This window comes from Ostrea edulis, chromosome 3 (genome assembly GCF_947568905.1).
Source record: "Ostrea edulis chromosome 3, xbOstEdul1.1, whole genome shotgun sequence".
NCBI classification, from domain to species: Eukaryota; Metazoa; Mollusca; class Bivalvia; order Ostreida; family Ostreidae; genus Ostrea; species Ostrea edulis.
Window position 1 is genome coordinate 9,401,024 of NC_079166.1, and position 27,398 is coordinate 9,428,421.

The 27,398-nt window shown below is 34.7% G+C and overlaps 1 protein-coding gene across 3 annotated transcripts in view; it reads left to right on the forward strand.

The window, feature by feature from the left end:
* Positions 1-27,398, forward strand: part of LOC125674716 (uncharacterized) — a 133,208-nt gene that overhangs the window by 44,952 nt on the left and 60,858 nt on the right. For all 3 annotated transcript variants that reach the window (XM_056159904.1, XM_056159905.1, XM_056159903.1), the window contains exons 12-13: positions 11,111-11,287; positions 15,749-15,782. In XM_056159904.1, coding sequence (XP_056015879.1) covers positions 11,111-11,287; positions 15,749-15,782 — 211 coding nt within the window. The remainder of the gene's footprint in view (positions 1-11,110; positions 11,288-15,748; positions 15,783-27,398) is intronic.

The window sequence follows — 27,398 nt, forward strand, 5'->3', positions numbered from 1 at the left end:
GAAAGAATTTACAATAAGAGGAAGAAGCCTATGGATTTGGGGGTCAATTCACTATGTCTGTCTGTTTGTATGGCATGATCTTTGTTATTATGAACACTTTCTTTGTGACACAATAACTCAGTTTTCATTGTACAGTTTTCAAATTTTGTACATAAATACTTTACAAGAGGAAACACCTATCGATTTTGGGGTCATGTCAATTTGTCTGTCTGTCTGTATGTCATCATCTTTGTTATAATGAACACTTTCTTTGTGACAATAACTCAAACAGTTTTCATTGCACAGTTTTCGAATTTTGTACAGAAATATTTTACATTAGCATTAGTCTCTCATAAATATGCTTCATGATTCCTTTTTCAAATATTTGAATTCCAATATGTCTTTGAATATTATTAATTCTAACGTATATACCATGCAGCCCCAAACATTGCTATATCAAATACATATGCCACTTCCCTCTAATAACCCTCAGCGGGGCCCTTGCTGACCGTGTCAGTTTTCTAGTTAAAGAATATAATAGCATTATTCATGCTGTTGATACTTGGGCTAAAAATTGTGGATGTGACAAAACTATCAAAAACCTTACAAATCCATTGATTATGTCAAATATATATACAATGTTGAAATGCAACAAATCAAAACTTTTTTTATGAAATTATAAATCAAAATACCTCAATCACATCATGCAAAAAACAAATAGAGTCAGTGTGTACAAGATATTACAAAAAAGGAGTTGCCTTGTTTACCTGATAAAGATATAGGGCTCACGGCGGGTGTAACTGGTCGAAAGGGGAAACTTACTCCTCCTAGGCACCAGATGACATCTTTGGTACCTCCAGGAGTCGGTGTTTGCTCCACTATTATTTCTTGTATTCTTTATAGGCATTATGAAATTGGTCACTGTTCGTCATAATCGACTTGTCATTGAAACTAAATATATATTTAAAAGGAGCGGGAAGCTATAAGTTATTTACCAATATTGTACCGATCGCAGTAGCTCAGTGGTAGAGTATTCGCTTCGTAACCTCGAGGTCGTGAGTTCGAGCCCCGTTTGTGCCATGGCTGTGTCAAACCAAAGACGTAAACATAGGTAGTAATTGCTCCTTCGCCAAACACTCGGCATTTAGAAGTGAGAATCACGTGTCTTATGGATATGACCTTAAAACCATAGGTCTCGTGTCGCAGCAGGTGTTGACACATTAAAGAACCCTTACTGCTGCGGATCTGAACGATAAGCATGGGTAATTCACCTACAACTGGTTAGGTTTCAATATGAGTGAAAAAATTCTCTGCAGGACGTAAAAACAAATAAACAAAGAAACCAATATTGCAAATTTCATTATCCCAGGAATAGGAGTTTGATGTCAGGTGGGCAAAACTTATCATAATGATTATCGTCTTGTCCAAAACTTTAACTTTGCCCATTACTTTTTAATGGTGAGTGATATTGTCCCATATTTCGTATACTGGTGTCAGTGCGTCCGTCCCACTTCAATTTGTGGACGCAACTCCTCCGAAACTGCTCTGTGGATTTTGTTCAAATTGTGTAGGATTGTTTGTCAACATGTGTAGTTGATCACATTGCGCATTCATTTGATTCAACAAATTGTACAGGAATTAAGGCACTTTGTTGAAGTTGTACATACCACACCATAGGCATATTTTGTGGACGCAACTCCCCAGAGACCGCTCTACGGGTTTTGTTCAAATTTTGCGAGATTGTTAGTCACAATATGTAGTTGATCAAATATGTAGTACTCCACTGCAATTTTAATTCTCCAGTAACATCGCTCTCAAAAGCACACGGCCTTTCACCTCTGGTCGACGCGGGTTCGAATCCCAGTTTACTTGCGGGAGGTTGGTGGTCTCTTCCCAGGTACCTTGTATTTGGGTTCTCTCTTCCACCAATAAAAAAGTGGGCGCCACCATATAACTTAAAAAAATTTTGAGTATGGAGGGAAACATCAATCAATCAATCAATTAATTCTCCAAACTGTTTTTGCAGCGGCGGGGGACATGCATGTATGGCTACGCGTAGCAATGTTGTATAGATATTTTTTATGGCAGGACCTTTTATTTCGTAACATGATTGATCTTTGACCTTAACCTTGGAGGCTGACTCAAATTTGAAAACTTTGTCCAAAACTTCAACCTTGTTTCTAAGTTTGGAATTATAAGTGATCTGGCTATCATTTAATTTTACATGTTTACACGCCTTTTCATTGGTTGAATTCTCAACTGAATAAATGGTCGAATCTACTTTCTATTGGAATATTGGGGATTCTTCTGAATGGTCTATTTATTGATCTATTTATAGATTGGAAATCCTGAAAAGAACAACTTAACAACTCTATCGATCCAAATAAATTTATTTAGCTTGTTCTGTGTATATTAAGTTTTTAAATCGAGGTAAGCTACTGACAAACAAGTTGATGGTACAGGGGTTTCAATAGTGTCGATTGAAGTCAGTATTTCGCAAATTCTATGGTCGTTATAACGATCTAGTTCGTCAATACAACCTATCATTGGGTGAAATGCTGTCTGACGTGTATCATACCGATTGTTAAACCGTTCTTGGCACACTGATTTTGATTGCGGATAACTCCGTTTACCTTATTAGGATATAGAGCTCACGGTGGGTGTGACCGGTCAACAGGGGATGCTTACTCCTCCTAGGCACCTGATCCCACCTCTGGTGTGTCCAGGGGTCCGCGTTTGCCCAATTATTTATTTTGTATTGCTTGTAGCAGTTTGATCACTTTTCGTTATCTTCACCTTTTATTAAAAAAAAATTAACATATTAAAAATAAATGATAAATAAACAATTGATTATACAAAATAAAATAAATATAACTATTTGAAGGAAAAACATAACCCACGCGCGTACACGTCTGCTTATGCAATTTCTGAAAAAGGATTCCAAGGGAGGAAATTTCGATATTGGTACTTTCGATGAGATTTTTCAAGACAGACCTGAATGTGAAGTTATGAAATCTGATTTTGATGAAGAAACTCTTGTTTTTCTGTTTAATAACTTTGATGATAAGGATAAAAATTGTCAGCATATTTGTGAAATAATAAATGCTTCTACATCCAATGATGAGGCGCTTAGAGAATTGACCAAGGCACTAGAAACTGAACATAACCCCCGTCATAGTTTACAATCCAAGATTCAAAACAATCTCTGAGGAGGAATTAAAGGGAATCGAGAGTGGTTGTCAATCCAAGGGTACGAAAATCAAAACAAAGTGGTGTGTCAAGATTTTCCAAGGTAACGTGATACAAACAAATTTACTCATATATATAAAAACATAAAAAAGATGAATAATTGAATAGCAGCACTAATAACAAACACTGTACAATGTATGCACTCGTTAAAATAAATGAAATAAAAAAGCCTCTGTCTGTCTCGCTAACGAATACTTAAAGAATAGTTAAACATATAAAACAACTGAGAGAACATCCCAGACTAAAGAATTCAAAATTAATTTCCAGATTGGAGCATGGAAAAGTTTAATACTGACAATAACCTGCATAAAGTAGAAAAAGAGGAACTCTGTGGCCTGTTGAGACACTTCTATGTCCAACCTAAAGTACACCACAAGAAGGGCGAACAACCTCAAGAGACAAACGTATCACAAACACACACTAAAATCGATAAGATCAGCTCTCAACAGACATCTGAATGATATTGGTCAAGATTTTGACATTGTTAGAGATAGTATGGTATGACCTTTCGGTCCATTATGTGTCACGGGGGCTTGAGTTTCATCAACAGCTGATGACAAACTCATTTGAGTTTTTATATGATGAGATTGACAGAGATTATGTGGTGATTTCCCATGAAACCAAGCAAAAGAATTGGCAGGGTGGTCTCTACACATCTGATGCTCCACGAGATAAGCGAATGTACTCAACAGGGGATGACAATTCTCCAATTCGCACCCTACGACAACTTTTTCATGTCACTGACCCGAATGCCACATCATTATTCAATCACTGTTCCAAAGCTGCAATGGCGTCTCCACAATCAGAGAAAGTGTGGTTCACAGTAAACCTGTCAAAGCGTACCAGTTTTCAAAATTCATGTCTGAAATATCTAGAAATTCTGGATGCTCTCAAAATTACACCGCACACTGCCTCAGAACGACTGTAATTCAAACCCTTAACGACGATGGTTTTGAACTCCTACATATTATGTTCATGAGTGGGCACCGGAAAGAGGCGTCCGTACGCAGTTATAACAGGGATTGCAGTGACCATCAAAAGTCATACATTAGTACTTCACTAGCAAAACTTGCAAGATCCTCTGCAACACTCATTCGTCCCACTGGAAACCGTAGAAACCCTCAAAAGAACCCCCTTGCCTGGTCTCTGATCGCATGACACATCATGCACATGTCCCACGCTTACCGTTCGTACCGACATCGAACATTGAGGTGAATGCCAGTTCCACTCAACAAAGTTCCAGCAATTTTCTATGCACAGGATTCATCTCTAACTCATGCTTTCAAAGTTGCACCTTTCTTTCTTTTTTTAATTTTTTTTTTGTAAACAATCTGTATATATCATAATACATGTTCAATATATGCATACCAAGGATCATGTAGGAATACAGACAAGTTTTTTTATATGTGAGAGAGACACACACACAGAGAGAGAGAGAGAGAGAGAGAGAGAGAGAGAGAGAGAGAGAGAGAGAGAGAGAGTTAAGGAAAGATCATGTTCCAACTGTTCCACTGGGTATCAAATTTTTCGCTATCACCATTTTTGTAAAATATGAATTTTTGTGTTTCATAAAAGAGTTTTAAGTAGGATATTGCAAAACGAATGTTCCATGATTTCTCAGTACATCTTGCTGTATAAATATAGTATTTCAACCAAAGGATAAGAGTATTTTGCATACAAAGTTTTTTACCAGGAGAACCTAAAATAAAATATTTTTTGGTAAAAGTTTGTTTTATCTTCTATGTAAAGTTGAAACTCAGTATGTGTTCTATTGTCTCTTCCTCTCTGTGACAAAACATACACATTTTACAATTTACTTTTTTAATTTTGAATAAAAACGAATTTGTTGCTAAAATTCTGTTATTTATTCTATATTGAAACCGTTGGAGTTTGCAGTTTTTAGTTATTTTAAAAGATAGTATATTGAAAATTTTCCATTCTCTGTTATCAATATCCAAAAGCTGACTCCATCGTATTGTACCTGCAGTCACTGAAGAGTTTTTGTTTAAAAATTCATAAAAAAAACCTTTGACTTTCTACACTTCAGTACATTGTATATGTTTTTTCTAATAAAAGGATTTGGTAATCTTTTAAAGTTAGTGTCTGTACCTGACTGCTTAATCCAAATTTAATCCAAATTTTTATAGCATGAATAATATTTACATATTCCAAGAAGTTAATTTTTACATTCTGATAAGTAGCACTACAAGTTTCATAGCTAAAAAAAGTACCGTCTTCCTCAACAACATCATTAATATGTCTGATATTATTGTCGAATAAATGTTTATTAAAATACATTTTCTTGCTAATATGGATCATAGGGTTGTAAAACAAAGGTGAATCTGCAGTAACATTATACTAAGTACAAGTGTTCTGTAATTCGATCCAGGCCTTGAATACATCCATCCAAAATCTATTTTTTAATGACATTAAAAGTAGATCAGTGTATTCAATCTCACAGGATGTGAATTTATTTAGGTTAAAATTTGATATGAAATTACTCAACCCCGTATTTGTAGAGATAATATGTCTTACCCAAAACAATTTCATTGAAGCTATAAATGATTTTAGATTTTTCATTTTTAGACCACCATCCACATATTTCTTGACAACTACATCCTTCTTTACCCTGTGGGTTGAACAACCCCACACAAAGGAGAAAAATAACTTTTCTAATTCTTTACAATAGGCAATAGATGGGTTAGGGATGGACATCAGGATATGATTCTACAATGGTAACACTAATGTTTTAATAACTGTTATCTTCCCAATGGGAGTTAAATATATCTTCCCCCCATTGATTTAGCATAGATTTGATTTTTACTAATTTTGGATCATAATTTAATATAGGTATATTTTGCAAGTCGACATTAAAATGTATTCCTGGTCAAGTGAATTTAGTAATACTCCAATTAAATTTACCGTTGGTAAAAAGAACATCGTTACTGTATCTTTTTGAGCCAATCCATACTGTTTCAGTTTTTGTGTAATTCATACATACATGTAGTCCAGACATTTCTGAGAAAGCATGTAAAGTTTTAAGAGTTTCTGGAAGACTTTCTTCACTACCATCAAGAATAATTGATGGGTCATCAGCAAGTTGTGAAATTTTTTTCTTCACATTACCAACCGTTATGCCTTTAATTTTTTTGTTTGTTCTTATTTTTATTGCCAAAATCTCTGCACATATCACAAATATAAACGGAGATAAAGGATCCCCTTGTCTACAACCTCTTTGAATATCAAAGACTTCAGATAGGTTGCCACCTTGGTTAATTGTTGATGTTATATCATTTGTGTAGAAGAATTTAACCCATGTTCTAATGGAAGGACCAAAGTTGAAGAAGTTTACAAGTTTTTTTTAAAATTCCATGATAAAGTATCAAAGGCTTTTTCAAAATCAATAAGTAATAAAAGACCAGGGATATCTTCTTCTTCTTCAGTATAATGTATTATATCATATATCAATCTTGTATTTTCGCCTATATACCTGTTGGATATGAATCCTGTTTGATCTGGGTCTATTATTTTGTCTAAATATTTTTAAATCTAGCTGCAATATTTTCCGATGCAATTTTATAGACTGTTTAGCAATGAATTGGTCGTCAGTTTTTTAGATAATGTTTTGGTTTATCTCCCTTTGGTAACAGTGTGATTACCCCATGCCTTTGTGTGATGGACAACATATTATTTCTATATCCATAATTAACAGATCTAACAACATATACACCGATATATTTCCAAAAAACTTTGAAAAAACTGTAGAAAAACCATCAGATCATGGTGATTTATTTGATTTCATATTAAAGAGTGTCTTTGATGCCTCAGGTAGAATAATTCCCCCCTCCAAGCTTTTAGACTCCCCTTCTGAAAGTCTAGGAATATTGTCATATGCTAGCTCAATATTTTTTATCTAAATCTGCATTATCTAGATTGTTTTTATATAAATTTTCATCAAAAGATTTTGTTTCAATCAGAATTTTGACTGATCGCGGATCATATCACCATTATCCATTTCCAACTTCGGAATTATCTTACTTGTAAAATTTCTTGATTCGAGTTGACAAAAATAGCTTGATGGTTTTTCCCCTTCCTCTACTCATTTAGCTCTACTTCTGATATAATTCCCTTGTAATTTATGCTTTCGATTTTTTTTTCAAGCTCTTGTTTTTTATTATATAACTCATTTATATTGCCTTCAGAAATATTTTCCTCAATACTTTTTATTTCTTTCATTAACTCCTGCTCTTCTTTGTGGGTTTTCTTTTTGATATAAGAAGAATAAGAAATACTCTTACCTCTTATTTCAAATAGCAAGGTTTCAAGGAATAACTGATCATTGATAGTGAAGAAAATGTTTTCATCTGGAAGTCTGTGTAAATTATCCATGTTGTATACTGGGACTGCATATTGTTTTTTAAACCTGTGCAATTTTATTTCTAATGCTTTCTAAATAAACATCATCATAAAGTAGGGAGTTGTTGAATTTCCGAAGCCCCCTTCCTTTTTTGAATTGATTGAAAGTTAATGACAAAGATATTGCAGAGTGGTCTGATCTGTAACTAAATTCCATATTGCAAGTATTTAATCTTGACAGTAAAGATCCAGATAGTAAAAAAAATCTAGTCTACTTTGTTTAAGTGGGGATCTTTTCCGCCATGAATATCTACGAAGATTTTCATGTATCTCTCTAAAGGGGTCTACATAACCATGCGACTCTATCATTTCTAATATTTTGTTTCTCTTCGCACCATATTATATTGTTACAGTTCATATCATCAATATGTGTCTGTGCAGTTTAAAAAAAACTGTGGGGTGTCATTGTTTGGACCATATATGTCGCATAGCAATACTTCGTGATCCTCTATTAACATTTTAAGTAGCAAGTAGTTTCCACCTACATCTCCTTTTTCGGTTAGAACCTTGAAATCAAAATTATTATTCATAAGGACAGCAACACCCCTCGAGTTTGAAGCATACGAACTGAAGAAGCATTGCAATCCCCATAGATTTCTGATATCATTTTCAATTTCGTTTGAAAAATGTGTGGCCAGTAAGCAATAAATATTGAAATTCAAAGATCGTAAATAATTAAAAACATCTTTACGTTTTGCAACATTTCCCAGACCTTGACAATTTACTGAAAGTAACTTAACCATTTGAGTTTTGAAGTAATGTAAATGCTAAATATACGATACCCACCAGAACCATGTCTCCTGTCCATTGAAATAGAAAAAGGAAAGACAGAAAAGAAAGGAAAGAAAAGCTGAGAAGATATATAAATATACAAAAAAAAAAAAACAGTTCAAAAAATGCCAAGTGAAGCCTTAGCAATGTCCTGGGCCTCATTTCATTGCATGCCAGTCAACGCCCATAACCGGAAGTTCATAATGACAAAAAATAGTTAAACCAAAATATGTTCATGATAGAGAATTTGGTTTCCTGGAATAGGTATAGTCACGGTCATTTCTTCCTCTTTCTGATTTTCTCGTCTATATTGTCCAGTAGATCAAACTTCATTCTGATGCCATCTTTCTCACCGTAGACACTACCATTAAAGTACCAAGCATTGTCGATTTGCGAATGTCCCTTCAGTTTCTTAATCAGCTGAGCATTCAGTTTTGCAACATCATCTGATAACTAACAATGTCCATTAGATTTTTTTTAAAGGCAGATCTTTTACGCATTACGCTGGATTTTGCCATATTAAGTTGCACCTTTCAGTTCACAGGGAACCCGTTTGTGAGTCAAAGGTAAACAATTCGTGGAAGCCGCCATTTCCTATTTTCAGTTGATGTTTTCATAAATTGCTACGCCAATTTCGAAGCGTCATATAATGTAGTTCAAGAGTAAATCTTTAATTGAACTTAAAAGCATGTTTTATTATTCAAACTCAATGTTTTACATATTTAAATGATAAGGAATGAATATATTATCTTTTCGGTGGATGGAGGGATTCCACGAAAAAAGAGAGGGAAAACTCCGCGCGCAATGATGCAGTTTTCCGTCTTTTTTGTATATCATATAATATATTCATTCCTTAACTCATATTTCACATATGTATTCCCTGTTGCAAAAACATTCTTTTGGTAGTAGAGGTTTTGACTTTGTAACCTTAACCCTGAATGGATTTTGACCTATTTGTAAGAAAAGTAACCTACGCAAGATCTTCTGAGCTGTATAAGTTGTGACTGTCGTGATATTTGTATTTATTATACTTTCATGTAAAATACTCGAATCTGATTGGTCGAGAAGCATTTGAAAAAACATATTGTTACCCTCTGAGAACAGAAAGCACGCGCCCCAGGGTGATAATATCTAGCAACGGGTAACAGTACTTGACAACGGGTGATATTATAAAAAAATACCACGTGCGTCAAATTTATGCGCGTACGGTTCGCCGTAGATTGTTAGACGACGTCATTTGAGCGTTTGTAATAAACGGGAATACCCGCATCGATATACGAAATGTCGCATAACCGTGATTGATCAAATATCAACAGACGTAAGTTTTTCTGCTTTCCTGTTTACATAACATTCAGTATGATAAAACAAATATTGCATGTAGTTGAGGGTAACATTGAAATTTTCACCCCGAGAAAACCATTGTCAACCGAGGCGTGGCTTGGTTGCAAAACCTTTCATTTGAACAGGCCGTGGTAGTTCACTTTGTAACCGGGAGTTCCTGAGTTCAAGCCACGATTGTGCCATGACCGCGTCAACACTAAGATGTAGAACAAAATAGTAATTGATTGCTCCTTCGCAAAATATTCGACATTTAGAAGTGAAATCACAAGTCGTTCGGATACCACATTAAAAAAGAGGTTCCGTGTCGCGGCAGATCTACGTGCAACACAGAAAACAAGGTTTTTTCTGTTTGGGAGTCGGGTGTCAAAACTGCATTTTGACCGACTACAATTTATTTGAACCACTCTAATCACACATTTTCAAAATATTATATTCCACCAAAGACATTAATATCCTACTTTGACCCCCCATGTGCTTACTTCTTTCTGAACACCAGATCGATATCCTCATTTACAAGGCACGTAGTACTCGTCGTTTTTCAATGTTAGGAGTGACAATCTTTGATGTGAAATTTTAATTGATAAGTCCAAAATATTCCACACTAGTCTAAATTTTCGATCCTGTCATAGGCGAGAAATCACCCGATGACCTGTACCGGTAAATGTCCTAGTAAATAAATACGTGAAATCGAGAGAATGATGACGTATATCTCTGTTATTTTAAGAACCTGTGGCTTACAATTTGACATGCATGTAGTTAAAACGTTATTCTATTCCAGGAGACACATATCGCACCTAGTTTCTGATATTTAGGCATTTGATGCGAGTGGGTATTTTTTTTTTATCTGGGTCAGAGTTAGACCCCTTTCTATATTGATGGTATCACAGATTTCGGGTCCAAAACGGTCTTAACCACTGTGGATGATACTTACTCCTCCTAGGTACCTGATCCAACCACTCGTATATTCAGAGCCCCGTGTTTGCCTAACTCTCCATTTTGTATTGCTTATAGGAGTTATGAGATTGAACACTGTTCGTTATCTTCACCTTTTCATAGATACTTGACTTAGAATTATTTGCAAGAAACTCTGATACATTTCATCGATTAGGATTCTGTGCAGTGTGATAATATTTTGTATGAATAAATATATACATGTAATATTACATGAAATTTCGTTATCTTCACCTTTAATTCTGGATTCTTTCATGTCTATTTACCTGCTTTAGCTCTAACATTTCAGACTCAATTGTTGAATGAGTTTGAAAGATGTATTCACCGTGTGCGGAATCCGCTACTTTTGTCGTATGAAACTTGTGTGATCGTTTATGACCATTAATTTCTTGTACCTTTTCAGGCTTTTGTCACAAAGCTCGTCTGCTCACATGCTGTTTGCCTAACATGCATTGGAAATATAATCAGAGACAATGAATGCTACGAACAATGCACACCAGTGACAGGCCTATGCTCCAATAATATCCCGATAACAGTTTATAAGACAGTACTTCACGGATCGTTTTCTAATGGACATCAGGTATTTGATATATGTATTTAAATTAGTCCAACGTGGTCATATTAACTTTAACTTCTGAAATAGCATTCTGAGTTAGATAAACATATTCCCAGCATTTATAAATTCTTCTTTCCCGATCATGTTTCCTCCTGTTTAATAATAAACACGCACGCAGAAAAACCGAATACTTACATACACAATGATAGTGTTGTAGGTTTTTCCTCTCAATTTTACATACGTTAAATGCACACTTCCAGGACATTATAAAATAAAAGTATGAATGAATTATCCGTGCTTGTATTTGCGGTATTAAAATGGAACGAATTATGTACTAGTCGGTGGAAAATGTATTTTGTACCATAATTGATATACAATTAAACATATATTTTCAACAATAACTGCACTTTAGCTCACCTGAACTATAAGCTGAAGCACATTTTCCTGATCACATGTTGTCCGTCAGTCCGATTGTCTGTCCGTAAAATTTACACATTCGTGATTTTCTCTCCGGAATTTCTAGACCAATTTCAACAAAACATGTCATAGAATATGATTGGGTGAAGGGAATTCAATATGGGTCAAATGTTGATTCACACACCTTTCGAAGGGGGAATATGTAAGAAATAGTGAAAATATTGTGGTATATTGTCAACAATTTTCTAATAATCACTTGCCCAGAAAAAGACAGAACTTATGTTTTCTTCACGAAGGTAAATTCAAAATGTTCAAATCATGGCCATGTAACACTGAGTTTGTAGACACTCTACAGGCCATAATTCTTATTTGACTGATTTAATAATACACATGTAGCTTTGTTATTAAGAACGAAATTAGGACCAAAGGGTCATGACCACTACGGAATTTCATAGGAAAAGCTTGCAAAGGCGTGTATTCCGTGTTGCGGAGCTCTTGTTAGATGTAGTTTTTGGTGAGCAGAATTTGGGGAAACACACCGAAATGGTTTGTGTATGCAGAGAGGTATGGTGGCTTGTTTGTCCCATTTTACATTTTGTTGTCTTTTCGTTATTTCGAGGCGAAAGACGACAATTAGCGACTTTTCGTCCTGAAATAACGAAAAGACGATCAAACGAAAAGTCGAAAAGACGACAAAATGCATGAGAAAAGATGACAAATAAAGTCCACAAATCAACGACCTATTTTGTATTTTCGTTTGGCGTTTTGTCGTCTTTTCGAGGCGAAAAGACATATTGACAGAATGGAATACACACAGAACATGGTATATATAAAACACATTCAGTTCTTGCAAATTACAGGTACATATGCATATTAAGTTATATGCGCGGATCTTGATTTTTTTTTGGCATTGGGGGGGGGGGGGGTCCAAATGTAATACCTCATTTTCTTAATACGTCGGGACACCTCCCCCGGACCTCCTCTAGATCCCCGTATGGGTAACTATAAACGTCGGAGTTGTTTTATTTTTAAGCCCACTTTGAAGTTGTAACTAAATTTGTGTTGCAAAATCTGCTCAAATGAATCTAGCGTATGAATATCAAAATAGCACGTGTAGCACGTGTAGCTCGCAGCTGCAATTCTCAAAGGAAATTCACGTGCAGTGTTGAAACGGTGCACATATTATCTCTCAGAGAATTCTTGGTGTCCTGCTCAAAGACCTTGAGTACCAAGAGAAGGTCACAATTTGAAGCACCGATGGCGATGACGTCTCCATATGATTGAAAGTTACCATATATCTGAATTACAATCATAGCCTCAAATTTGGAAGCAAACAGCACAATGTGACTGGGGTTTTGCTAAAACGCGGAACGGAAAACGAAACGGAAGACGGGACGGAAAACAGAAAATATTGTGTATGCAATAATGTCATGAGGAGGTCGGCATTTTGCAAAATAATTTTTTTATCATGAACAAGGGAAGCAGAAAATACAGAGAGAGCGGGAAGTCATCCACAGAATCGACCGTTTTATATACTTCATGCTAATGCATATGTATTTTAAAATCATTAACTTACCATGAAAAATATTGATAACGAAAACAAATAAAATAGGTAATCATACTGAAAAAGACTTGGATTTTCAAATATTATATCCAATGATCCCCCCCCCCCCCAAAAAAAAACCCCAACAACATTGTAAAAGATAATATCATTTTTGCAACAATGTTCCCCAAACACAGCCTGGACTTGCTTTTATTCATTTAGTTCAACACCTGGTATAATACACGTATGTATCGATGTATCACATCAAATTTTAAAGTTCTTTCATTCTCTACCCATAGGTATCGCTGCTTGCTAACACATCTGTCAATGCCGACATTTCAAAATTCTTGTAAACCGCTTTGTAAATTTTATACAAACGTAAAACTTATTCAATTTATCATACAGAATTTTAAGATGAAATTGTTTTACCGCTTCTAAGCAAATTCCCAAAATTTTGATTTTAATCATAACACAGTATTTTCTTCCGATTTTGGTGTTATCTTAGCTACATCAATCATTCTAATTCTTAAATTCTGTTCCGTTTTCCGTTCCGCTTGGTCTTCCGTTCCATTTTCCTTTCCGCGTTTTAGCAACACCCGGTAGGTAGGGACCACAATTGGGGAGCAAAGTTTTACATAGAAATACATAGAAAAAATCTTTAAAAATTTTCCTCTCAAGAAGCACTTAGCCAGAAGAGCTGATATTTACATGAATGCTTCCTTGCACAGTGCAGATTGAAGTTTGTTCAAGCCATGACCTATGGTGGTAGGTTAGGGCCACAATAGGGGATCAAAGTTTTACATAGAAATATAAAGGGAAAATCTTTTAAAAAATTCTTCTCAAGAACCATTGGGCTAAATAAGTTGACATCTGCATGAAAGCTTTCTGACATAGTGCAGATTCAAGTTTGTAAAAAGCATGGCCTCCAGGGGTAGGTTGAGGCCACAATAGGGACTAAGGTTTTACATGCAAATATATATGGAAAGTCTTCAGATATGGGTCAAGGTGACCCAGGTGAGCGATGTGGCCCATGGACCTCTTGTTTCCATGTATATTTATATAGAATACATTGCATTATAGCTCGAATTTTATGTTTTTATTCACAAAAGTTACGCGTTTATTTGTGAAAGGTATGCATTATAACGTGAAAGGTTTGCAATATAACACGACATGTATGTGTTGTTTATTCGCGGAAATTTCATTTTATAACGTAAAAAAAACTTTTTAAGCTACAAAATTACCTCAACGGGCTTTCCTATACAATAACGCTAACATCGCAAATGTATAAAACATTCTAGAATTTTTGGAAATTTAAACGAAAATGCGGAGACAGTTTTTCTTCTATGCATATGCATGCAAATATTTGCAATACACATGTCAATATCTTCTAATAAACGCCGATAAGTCATCTACCATTTATCTACAGACAGAATGGAAATGGGGAAACAAAAAGGGTAGTTTTAAACGTTAATTCACACTCACTTCATGCATTTAGATGAATCAGCATAAGTAATGTTATACCCTCTCTTTATCTGGGGCAATACTGTAATATACCGGAGATGTGTCCTTTATCCTGATAACTTCATAACCTCTCTGTAGTGAAAGTTTACAATCAACACGTTAAGGGGCCGTGTAGTAAATATTTATGATTCAATATTCACTATTGAATATAAAGTTGCATTACTGGTCAAAATCCTGACAATTATTTATAAAATGTTATCATTGAGAACTACCTTACCGTTCATTAATGATAAAATTGTAGATTTATGATATTTTTAGAATCATTGTTAACAAGAAATAGAAGGTTGCATAAAAATGGCAAGGGCAATCAATGGTAAAGAAAACCAAAATCTTTCGAGCAAACGCCGGTATTACAAATTCACAACTCCTATAACCATGACCAAAATCCCCCTATAATTGAAAAAAGGAAGAGGTAAAATATATATTGTAATTTAGGAAAAATTAAAAAGCCCGTCAAATATGCATGCAAGATGGATAAACCTGCTCATCCCACTGAGAGATAAACTTCATTTCATTGGTGAGCTTTTCAAAATAGGGAATGGTTGGTTCGCTTTCTTATTCGGTCTCATATTTTGCCTTAAATTTCCAAGTCTGCTCTGGGACATTTCTCAATATTTCTGGGTCCGCTTTGGATCAACCAGAACTGAAGCAGATGCGTATTCGAACAGTGAGCCCTTGATTTGGCTTGTGTCAGTTTTTTGTTAGGATTGACCTCATCCGACTAGATACAATGATGTAGTGTACTGCAGGACTCGGTTGCACGGAGTTTAGTTAACTTTAACTAACAGTTAACTTGTCTTTAAATCTTGCATTTATATAACGTTAACTAGACGTTAACTGTCAGTTAAAGTTAACTAACTATTGTGCAACTGGGTCCAGGACATTATATAAACTAATGTTTTACTTATGAACTTAGCATTGCCACTTCCTCACAAGCTTCCTCCGTATACCAAAGCATATTGTTCTTGGATTTGCTTAACAAAGACATCTTTTTTTCTTCTTAGAAAAACAAAGATTGCAACAAACCTGATTACAAAGGTAAATCTCTCTCTTTTCTTTCTTTCTCTCGAATTGATATCTATTGGGAAAAGTTTATATTGTACTCTTACTCGGACCATTACCAGCTTAGTCATTGGGATGTACCTACTCTCAATTTAGATCACATTAATTTCTACCACTTGTAGTATATATGTTAAGACAAACTTCGCATTACTTTGAAACACATCTAAGTTTGTAATAGTATCATGTAAATAAAACTTTGAATGTTAAGAATATAAAACACCACGTTCTGTACTGGTTATTCTGTTGTAGCTCAAGGTAAATGGCACATTTCATTCTCCCTTTGATATTTCCATCTTGGCACTGTTACATACCCATCAAACACATTGTAATATGAGATCTTATTAAATATCACATTCCCCATCACTTGTTTTAACCAGCCTCAAGTTGTTTCATAAATGATAACTCACAAGAGAGGCAATACAGCAATACAGATAAGGACAATCTAATACCAAATCCACCAACGTGTTCTCGTTTTTCTTTCAGCTATAGTTCAGTTGGACATGTCATGTCATTACTGAAAGGTGAAGATAGCGAACAGTGATCAATCTCAAAACTCCTATAAGCAATACAAAATAGATACAATATAGTTGGGCTAACACGGACCCCTGGACACACCAGAGGTAGGATGGGGTGTCTAGGATGAATAAGCATCCCCAGTCGACCGATCACATCCCCCGTGAGCCCTATATCCTGATCAGGTAAACGAAGTTATCCGTAGTCAAAATCAGTGTGCCAAGAACGGCTTAACAATCGATATAAAAAAGCGGACAGCATTTCACCCGATCTAGATCTTTATAACGACCATAGAATTTGCGAAATGCTGACTTTAATCAAGACTGTTGAAACCCCTGTACTATCAACTTGTTTGTCAGTAGTTTGCCTCGATTTAAAAACTGGCCATACGCAGAGCAAGCTCTTACGTATCGAATCAGTTGAGAGATATAAACACCATATGCAGGTGATAATGGGATATTTCTAAATAAATATGGGAAGTTGACGATAGAAAAGCTGAAATCATCCCGTTTGTCATTCAGTTGAGTTGTCAGTTTGCCGTTAATGTCTACTTTCAATAAGATATATAAGTATGAAGCAGAAGTTGACGACTTTGTGATGTTTTTAATATCGAGCTCATGGGGATATATCGAATCGACATATGAATGAAAGTTATTATTGTTAATAGACAAAACTTTGTCGATATATCTAACTTTGGAATTGAAGGTCACAGCAAGATATTTTTTTTCTTGCATAGATGTTTTTGAATAAGTTCTGCTTCATATGAATATAAAACAGGCCAGCAAACAAGGAGCACGGTTCGTACCCTTGTGAATTCCAACAGACTGTTGAAAGACCTGCTCACCAAATACCACGAACATATTGTCAATGAGGAACTCTAGCATATTTTTTATTTCAACATCAGAGTACTTGTGCGTGGAATCAGAATGGTGTTTTACAAAGTAACTTTTTGGATGACTGATCATTAGATATGAATATTTCCATTTTCCATTTTTGTTGAAGAAGCAACTGTCTATGATGTCAAAAAGTCTAGTCTTTAATATTGGTAATGTTGATATAGTTCAAAACGATGACCTGAAGTCACTTATTTCAAAAGATCCAGAATTGAGAGAGTCCCGATCTTTCAATTGGTCATATCAGACGATTAGCTAAATATGAAGAACTTAACACCTTGTAAAAAAAATTGAAAATAACGGAGGGATATCAAAATTTCATATTGGAAACATTAAAACAAAAAACGCCTACGAAGCACCAACTATCAGTCTGTCTTTAATAAAGCAAAGTGAAGAAAGAACTAGATAGGTTACATGAGGAATATGAATTAGTTCCCGCTGATAAAACTTGCAACAACATATTTTTGTAAGGCGCATTTTAAACTAACTTAGCATTAATTCCATATACACTTCAAGTTCCCTTTTTAAAGATGAAATTCTTTCAAAAATGTTTCAGTTTTAAACATATATTAAATCCCAGACAATGGAATAAATCAATGAAAAAATGAAGATAACGAAAAGTGATCAATGACATATAGAATACAAACTTAAAAGCAGGGGAAAAAACGACCCTTGGACACACCAGGAGTTAAATCTGGTGTCTAAGAGGAGTGTGCTTCTCCGGTTTAGCGGTCACACCCACCGTGAACCCTTTATCTTAATCAGGTTAACGAAGTAATCAGTAGTCAAAATCTTCATGTAAAGAACAGCCTAACAATGAAACATGCCAGACAACATTCGACTTGACGACAGGTTGTATTTGCAATTGAGATCATTATGACGACCATAGAATGTTCGAAATGCGGACTTCAAACTGTTGAAATCCTTGTAATTTGAACTTGATAATCAGCAGCTTGTCTTTATTTAAGAATTAATCATACGCAGATCAAGCTCTCGCGTATCAAATCAGTTGATAATAGAATATGAGTTACCGTAACTATGATGGATTCGAAAACTATGCAAAAACCCTCATGAAGACACATTGTAGGATCTAGTAAATGTTCTATCAAACTATATCTTTACCCCTTACGAAAAAAGATCAACTGCTGTGACGGAGAAACTTCAAATTACGGTGTTGTAACATATGTTAGAAGTGGTGAAAAAAATGTGGATTCTGAAACATCACGAAGGATGTTTAGTAAATTTGGAATCTTAAAACGTTTCCCAAATATATACGAGTTTTAAATATTTTGCACAACCATTCCTAGCGATAAATTGCGGATACTTTCATATACTGTGTTCAGACATTACAAAAGAAAAACTTTTTGTTAAGGGCAAAGGATACCAACAATGTTTTATAATTTTGTAAAACTATTTATCAATGTTTTTATTGTTGCTAAAAACTCATGTTTACCACAAACTTTTCCTATGCACGCAACGTTATTTTTGCATTAGTTATAAGGGTTTTGCTTTGTTCACACATCTTTACTAGATAATTCAATGGGGAAAGATTGCACAAAAACTGAAATCCGTCGAAAAACATCTGTTTACGCGACTGAAACTTTTTTTTATCCCCATAGGCTCCTTGGTCAAGGATATTGCACTATAACATATATGTAAACAATGCCGGAAAGAACCAGAGCCACGAAGTACTAAAATTGACCTTTTCGCCAAAATGAATGAGACTTTCACAGTTGATGCTCTAGGATTTATAGGTTATAGAACAATTTATTTTACAACTATATCTTTTCTAGTTTTCGTTTTACAGTCGTTTAAACTTTGTGTTGTTTTTCAGCAGAAAAGCTATATAACGTCATGCTGTTGACGTTATGAGAATCACAGTGTAATACACAAAAAATGGACGCATAGGTTAATATATATTCTTTGGGCTTATTCTGGTTGTAAATCACAACTAATAAAATACTAGGAACTTGTATATTTTCCATCACGATGTTTAAATTTGTGATATATCCCCCCTCCCCACTACATAACACTTTACAATTTTTTCCCGCTGTATTGGACATAATTTAAAAAATCGTGATCAAAAATTAAAATTTCTTGCAGTGAAAGGACCACAGCAAAAAGTATTGGTTTACCGTCTATCTCAAAGACGAGTTTATATTTTCAAGTTGCATTTATATCTATTCGTATCAATTTCCATTAAAATTGATATTAATTGACGATAAAAAAAAAGAGAGACAACTGTATAATTTTGGTTAAACTTGAGTAATTATAGTAACTAATTAGAAAATGGATTTTTTGAACATCCACCTCGTAAACTATTTTTTTTAAAATAAAACACGGTGGACCTTTAAAATTATCGGCACCTCTGAAGTCTTAATTTTCTGAGCGAGGTAGACCTTTAAGTCCACGGAGGATCTAAGTGGATATCTGACATCTGTGTCTCCTTTGTGCCACCGTGCACCTTCGTGTGATAAAAAAAGATAATAAATACTAAGTGAAATATTAGTGGGTGAAAATTAAAACGTATAAAACGGCGACTTGTATATATCCATATCATTTAATGATATATATTATTGTAAATTTGAAATAGTAATTTAATTTTAAAAAATGCACCTTCACTGTCTGTCTTTAAAGAATCATCATACTGATTTGATAACTTACTTAAATTGTTTACATGTTGGAGTTTGCTATTCGAAACAATTCATCTTAGTTACTCTTAACTTATGACGTTCGTTATATATTAGTTTTTCACGTTTATATGTTTGAAGCAGATAAATTGTTTTTAAAACCCCCAGAAATAGAGTGGACAGTGTCGCTAAATGGATTTTAATTATCTCTAAGTAGAAACCTCAACATGTTTGTAAATCGGGATTATTTCTTGTATATAGATATATCAAGATATTGATACATATCCGTATACAGACTTCCCCGCAGACGTTCACACCTAAATTCTCGACATCCCGTACACAAACACCTGTACGTGTTAGTCGGCACATTGTTTCACAGCACGAGCAGCACGAGTTCGCCAAATAAGAGACTTTCAGGATCATTTGACTTTAAAAATGAACAAACGAATATCACATGATATAATTTAAATTGGCAATGATTTCAATTTGATAAATAGCATGAGTTATACCAGCTCAAAGAAATGTGGACCATAAAATGACAAATAAAAGCATTGAGTTTTGGGTCCATTCTGCTCTTCGTGAACTGAATACATTTTATTTCGTTGATTATCTACTTCATAGGCCTAGTTCGAATGCCTATCAACGCATCAGTGTTCCATTGTCCAATGTAAAATTAGAAAAGGAAAAGTAGTGTCGTCTTAGTTGTCAAGGAGGTATGTCCCCATACAAGTTACATTTATACAATATAAACAAATATTTTTTTCGGCGTGCTCAACAAGTCAAATTGCGTGATACAAGTAAAATTAAATTATGACATACGGGCTGAATGCTATATCATATATGTTTTGCCAATTAATAAACTGGACATGTGTTTTGCCAATAAATATATCTTAATTTAATAATCCAGCCTACAATAGCAGCAGAAAATTGTGCTTGAATTGACCAATCTTCAAAACCTTAAATTGTGTACATGTGTGTGGTGGCGGTGGTGGTCTTCATCCACTCAAACTGTCCCAATCCCCCTCCTGAATTCAATTTCTTTAAGTGTGCAGTGTCGACCCATCCAAGTCTGCTGCTTTGAAATCTCGGTGTCAAATGCAACTAGTTAACACACAAAAAAAATATACACAAAATGATTTGACGATTTGCATTTTAGTTGCTTCTATTCATACACGCTATACAACAGTACTGAATCTATAACTGAGAGAGAGAGAGAGAGAGAGAGAGAGAGAGAGAGAGAGAGAGAGAGAGAGCATCAGTAATTGTATACAGGTACGGGAAGTTTAATCAAATCTTGAAATGAACAATATTCTTCTTATTAATTAACTATTCCACTTCATTCTGATATATTTAATTTCCCTTTTTTTCCGTGTTAAATTATTCGGCTGGCGCAAGTTAGGACTACCCCCTCTCTTTTTAAAACCGATGTTACGTGCCTAGCTATCTAACGCCCTCTCAGTCAAAAATAGAATAAATATATAATCTATATTACAACAACTTCATTGGATTTACTAGATTTTTTTACCACCGTAATACATGTTTATGCAAGCGGACAATCTAGGCATTTTAAAAATAATTTTTTCCATCTTCGATAACAAAATGAACATGCACAATAAATACTGTATTGTCTTACCCCCTCCCCCTAAAAAAACAAAAACAAAACAAAAAACAAAACGCACAGTCTATAATAAAAAAAATTAAAAAACTCTTGACATTTACGACGATATCATATGTGAAATTTAAAAACAAAACCGGTATATCGAGTATTTTCATATGGGGGTCACTTGATCCGCCTATCGAAGCATAAAATGCGTCATGAATGTCTTACAACAGATGACGTCATGTCTCATCGATAACATGTGTATTGCTATCTATGAATTGCTTACATAATATTTACTGTGTCGGATTTAACTGGTGGCAATGCTGCATGTTATGGTAAGTCATATTGTAGTTTAAATCTGTTATTTTGAATTCCTTTTTGCCTGACCAGGTCATGCTAATATTCAGCCCGAAAATTGGATGTACTGTAGGTCAAAGAAGGACTCGCTACCAATGTACGTGAAGTTAGGTTAAATAAAACAGTTATTTCGAATGTTGACAGTCTAAAGCTGTGTAGTAACAATTTTGTAAAATAAATAAAGCAAAAATTATTCGATATGATATCAGTACCATACAAAAATACTTGCGTGAAGCCTGAATATTTTCTTATATATCCCAAAGTGACAGAAGACGCCATGAACATTTCAGTCACTAGGCCTAACAGTTTCGGTAACTCGTTTCGTTCAATGATAATGTTTATGATAATAATGTAAAACTACCAAAATTGTACACAGTTTTTAAGCAACGATGCAATGAAGATGCTTTGTGAACGACTTTAAAAGATGAAAACAACTAGGTATTGAAAATGAACAATTATAACCTAGTAAAGGGGCAAAACAAGCTGCAACCGAAAACTATTATTAGGTGAGGGAATTTCCCTTGCTTTAAAAATAAACACCGAACTAAAATGACCTATACATGACACGAAATAAAAAACCTAGTTTCTTTCTCCATAAGATACTTAAATCAGCCATATTATCTGTAAAATTCAAGTTTACCACAACCAGCGCATTATAACCGTGATATTTTTCAGCAATCCGGAATATCGTTTTTTGAAAAATAAAAATAGTGCTCCTAGCTCTCCCTAAAATATTTTTGCATTTATGTTCAATTGAAAAGGTGTATATTATAAAAATACGTTAAATATTTTGGGCGAGATGAAACCAGTATGCCAAAATCTTAACAAAATAACCAGTTTTTGGTGAAAAATGACAAAAATACGGTACCATATCCGGTTCTAGTATGTATACAGCTTTAGTTGTTCTCCTATTTCTAAAATCTAACATGTTTTTTTAAACCCCGGATTCTGATACATATTTATAACACCAATACTCCTGTTCAACATTTACATTCATTTTTATATATTTTAAGGGCCATAATATGGGGTTCGTGAATCAGGTTCATATTTCTCTCCGATTTTTTGTTTCTATTTAATTGTTTTATGTTTCAGGAAGCTTAACTACATGAGTCATTACCACTAATTTATCCATGTTTTAAAAAGATGTTTTATCCCACCGATTCATGATAAATGTATATAAACTTATCCAGTATCATCTTGACAAGTAATCTCCAGTGCGTTACGATCGACGTGCCACGGTTAAACATAACTTCCGGTACAGACACAACGTTGTAGGAAACATACTGTACGATCTCGCCTTCCGCTCCATATCTTTAGAATTATGTCCTTTTGGGGGCTCTTTTTGTATGATATTCCCTTTGTAAATCTATTTGCAACACCTTTGTACCGATATACGTTATCCTATAACATTTTTTTTTCACTTTTAATCTGTGGACACCAATATCCTCTTATTGTCAATGTTGGAGATTTTCCCTTCGAATTTAAAAATACTTCTCAGTTATTGCACTTTGTTTTTCAGAAAGAGAGAACAGAAAAGAAAGATTACTTCACAATTGTTTAAATTTCTTGACAAGTACAAATCAAGTTAAAATATTATTGTTCGGACAAATTAGTAATTCGTTCGGACGAATTATCAATTCGTTCGGAAGAAATTAAATATAAATTCATTCGGAGGAAATAGAAATTCGTTCGGACTAATTATCAATTTCTTCGGACGAAATAGAAATTCGTTCGAACGAATAAGTGAAATTGGTCGGACAAAGTAGTAATTTGTTCGGACGAGTTACCAAGATTTTAATTAAGTAACATGTTTGCCGTATCTTTCTCGATACATGTAGGTATATAGATATAGGCCTATAGGGAGGGTTGGTAGCGGAGACTCGTCTGGGACGTCACAACAGGAAGGGGGGATTGCATGGTCTCCGTCTCCACTTTTTTGAAATCTTCCCTTTATTCTTCATTTTACATGTTAAAATTCTTTTTGGTCTGGCCCCCCACCCCTTTTTGGCTTGGCCCCAGCTCCCCTTTCAAAAACGATGATACACGCCCACTCATGCCCCTCTCATTTTCAAAAGTAGGGGGTAAGAGTATGTTTGTGCCACTCCTTACACGTTTGGGATGCCAAATGAGATCTTTATCTTTACAATAAATGATTTTTAATAACTCCCCCACCCTTGATTTTTGTGTTAGACAGTCTGCTATAAGATAGGATATCTAGATTTACGTTGACTAAACTTTAATATTCTCTGATTGACGCATAATTGCATTATTGTCGCCTTGAACAAATGCGTTATATTCCGTTGTGCAGAAAATTTTCACCCGAAAAACTTACGCTTGGTTTTAATCTTATTGGAGAATAATCATAATACAATTTTACAGGAAAATAGAATTCTTAGTAATACAGCTCATCATTTGAATCATTGATTTCCAAGTAAAATTTTCCACCTTTTAATTGTTTTACCCTTGGAAGCATGCACCTATCCTCCCCTCCACATTTCGGATTGTGTCCCACCTAATTAACTTCGTCGCCACTGAATGTAAGGGATACTACATGCATAAGAAAATATATGTAATAAGAATGGGGGGAACCTAAATGTGAAAAAAAAGTCATTTGGTTGAGCCCAACCCCTCATGCATACACAGGTCTTAACCGTATTCACATGACAAGTCCGGGGGGGGGGGGTGTTGAGGACTACCTCAAACTTTGAAGACTGAGCCGGATGCACGGATTTTCACTATTTACTAGCTTGTTATTTCAGGGGCTGTGGGATGATTATGTAATTTACAGTATTTACCGTCTCCATCTTGATTAAAATAATGTTTATATGGAAAATTTTGGAATTGAATCCCATTTCAGCGTGTGCCCCAATTTACGTTTTGTGCTCCTCTACTACTACTTTAAGATGTTTGACCACGCCATTGGCTTTGCCTTATTGCTAATAACAAATTCGTCCGAACAAACTGCTAACTTATTCGAAGAAACTACTAATTTGTCAAAACAAATTTAATTATTTGTTCGAACGAATTTCTATTTCGTCCGAACAAATTTATAGTTCGTTCGAACGAATTTCTATTTCATCTGAATTATATGATTTTGTCCGAATAAATTGATAATTCGTCCGAACGAATAACCCATTTGTCCGGCCAATTTGCTAATTCGTCGGAACAAATAGCTAATTCGTCCGAATGAATTTATATTTCTTTCAAACAAATTGGTAATTCGTCCAAACGGATTGCTAATTTGTCCAAATAATTTGCTAATCTGTCCGAACAAATGGCTAATTCGTCCGAAAGAATTCATATTTCTTTCAAACAAATTGGCAATTCGTCGAAACGAATTACTAATTTGTCTGAATAATTTGCCAATTTATCCGAACAAAACGCTATTTCGTCTGAACGAATTTCTATTTTGTCGGAACAAATTGATGATTCGTTCGAACGAATCTATTTCGTCCAAGCGAATTTCTATTTCATCCGAACAAATTGGGAATTCGTCCGAAGAAATAATTTGTTTGTCCGAACAGTTTGCTAATTCGTCCGAACAAATTGGTAATTCGTCCGAACGAATTACTTATTTGTCTGAATAAATTGCTAATTCATCCGAACAAATTGCTATTTCGTCTGAACGAATTTCTATTTCGTCTGAACGAATTTCTATTTCGTGCGAACAAATGGTAATTAGTCCGAAGAAATTGCTTATTCGGCCGAACGAATAATATAGGTTTTTTTATTTGGCCTTTCTACGCCGCCGTAATCGCGACCGGTAACACCAGAAAGAAAAAAATCTTGACAAGCGACAACAAGACAACCAACCAAAACAAAAACAAAGCAACATTCGAACAGTGGGAGGGGGTGTCTTATAATGCTGGAAACAAAACAGAATTTCCCCAATTTTTACTTTCTTAATCCGTGGGTAGGGGGTTGGGTGGAGAATTTTACTACTATTTCAGGACTTGAAAGCTTACGTTCTCCTCAATCACTGCTACTGTGAAAAATAAGAGGGCACTTGCCAAATATATATATGATTGTATTACCAACCACAAATAATAAAAGTGGCAACCTCGCACCCCCTGATTCTACGTGCTTGTTGTTTTTTTTTTAAAAATCATTTCACATAAACAACAATTGAGGGGGTCCTACATGTATAAGACAGGCAGTGAAACTAATTTAAACTGGAAAAAAAAAGATCTTAGTGGAGAAAAAGTTGTAGGAACCGGCCGTTCACTCCCCTCGTTCACTTCTTGGTACCTGTTTTAATTTGTTGTCATTTCTTTTAATGTCGCATTGTTTTGGAATTCATAAAACCTTGATAGAATGTACATGTAGTTTATACTGTTGTTAGTGAAAGCGTCAATACTCTCAATATATCTCAAAATACATAGTCCTCGCGGCTTTTGGAACTCGAGACTGATTTTGATAGGTCTTATTCCGTTTCGTGTTTTGTACTCTTTACGGACTTCCGGGATAAAAGATTTGAATGAGATGACTCGAGACAGAAAAAAAATATCAAAAATATACAACAGATAGACAGCTGTTATTAAAAGATTTTAATCATTAAAGAAGAATTCCCGGGAGTGAAGGGGGCTCTGAAACCAGCTGTTAAGCAGTGTAAATAACCTTTAATCGACAAATTTCTCTCATGGGGTACGGGAAGGGGTAGACTGCATCACAAGCCTTGTTATATATTATGAATCAGTGGGATAATATATTTTCTAAAACGTGGATGAATTAGTGTTCTGTGGTAATGATACATGTATATAAGCTTCGTGAAAAAATACACCATAGATTGGAGAGAAATATTCATTCGTGGTTGGAAGCTCCTCCATTGTTTACATATATAGGTTGTAGTGATATATTCTTGACCCAGGCGATGATGTTTATCCCTAGAAGAAAGCTAGTGAAAATTTTATTTTGTAATTCAAAGCATCCTTATTTTGCCCAGACAAAAACTTAACTTTTAAGTATCTCATTTTTACCTAAAGAATACTTACGATGTGATATACAACATAAAGTAATTAGATCAATAATCCTATATTTTCAAAACTTCGTAAACAGCAACATACTTCAATCTTTATTCACACATATAATAAACTCACCATAATTTGCTTCTGTCATGATGTATAACCTTGAAGTTATTTTATGTGAATCCTTTTAAACAAACAGTATATTTTGATCATTGAAAGTGAAAAACAAATTTTTCTTGAAAACCGTGCCCTTTTTTAAACGATATTCCAGTTCCTCAATTACAATATTTCGCAGTCTTCGGTGATCATGTTTTTGTTGGAATTCCCATGGGCACAAATTCTGATATGATTGTATATTACCATGACAAAAATGGAAAACTATGCAATATAAACAGTGTAGAAATGCAGGATCACTGTGCTACTGAAGGAATATATGGTTATGTCCTACCATCAGATAATAATACCGTTCCTGCAAAATAATGCATACTGATGTTTATATTCATTATTTCTTGTGTTTACTTAAATTTAATGTATATTTTATTTTAGGTGCTGAAAATTTATGATGAGTATTGTTGTTATTATTTTCCCAGAAAATGGATCCATACATTTTTTAGGCTGTGGAAAATGTCAGCAAC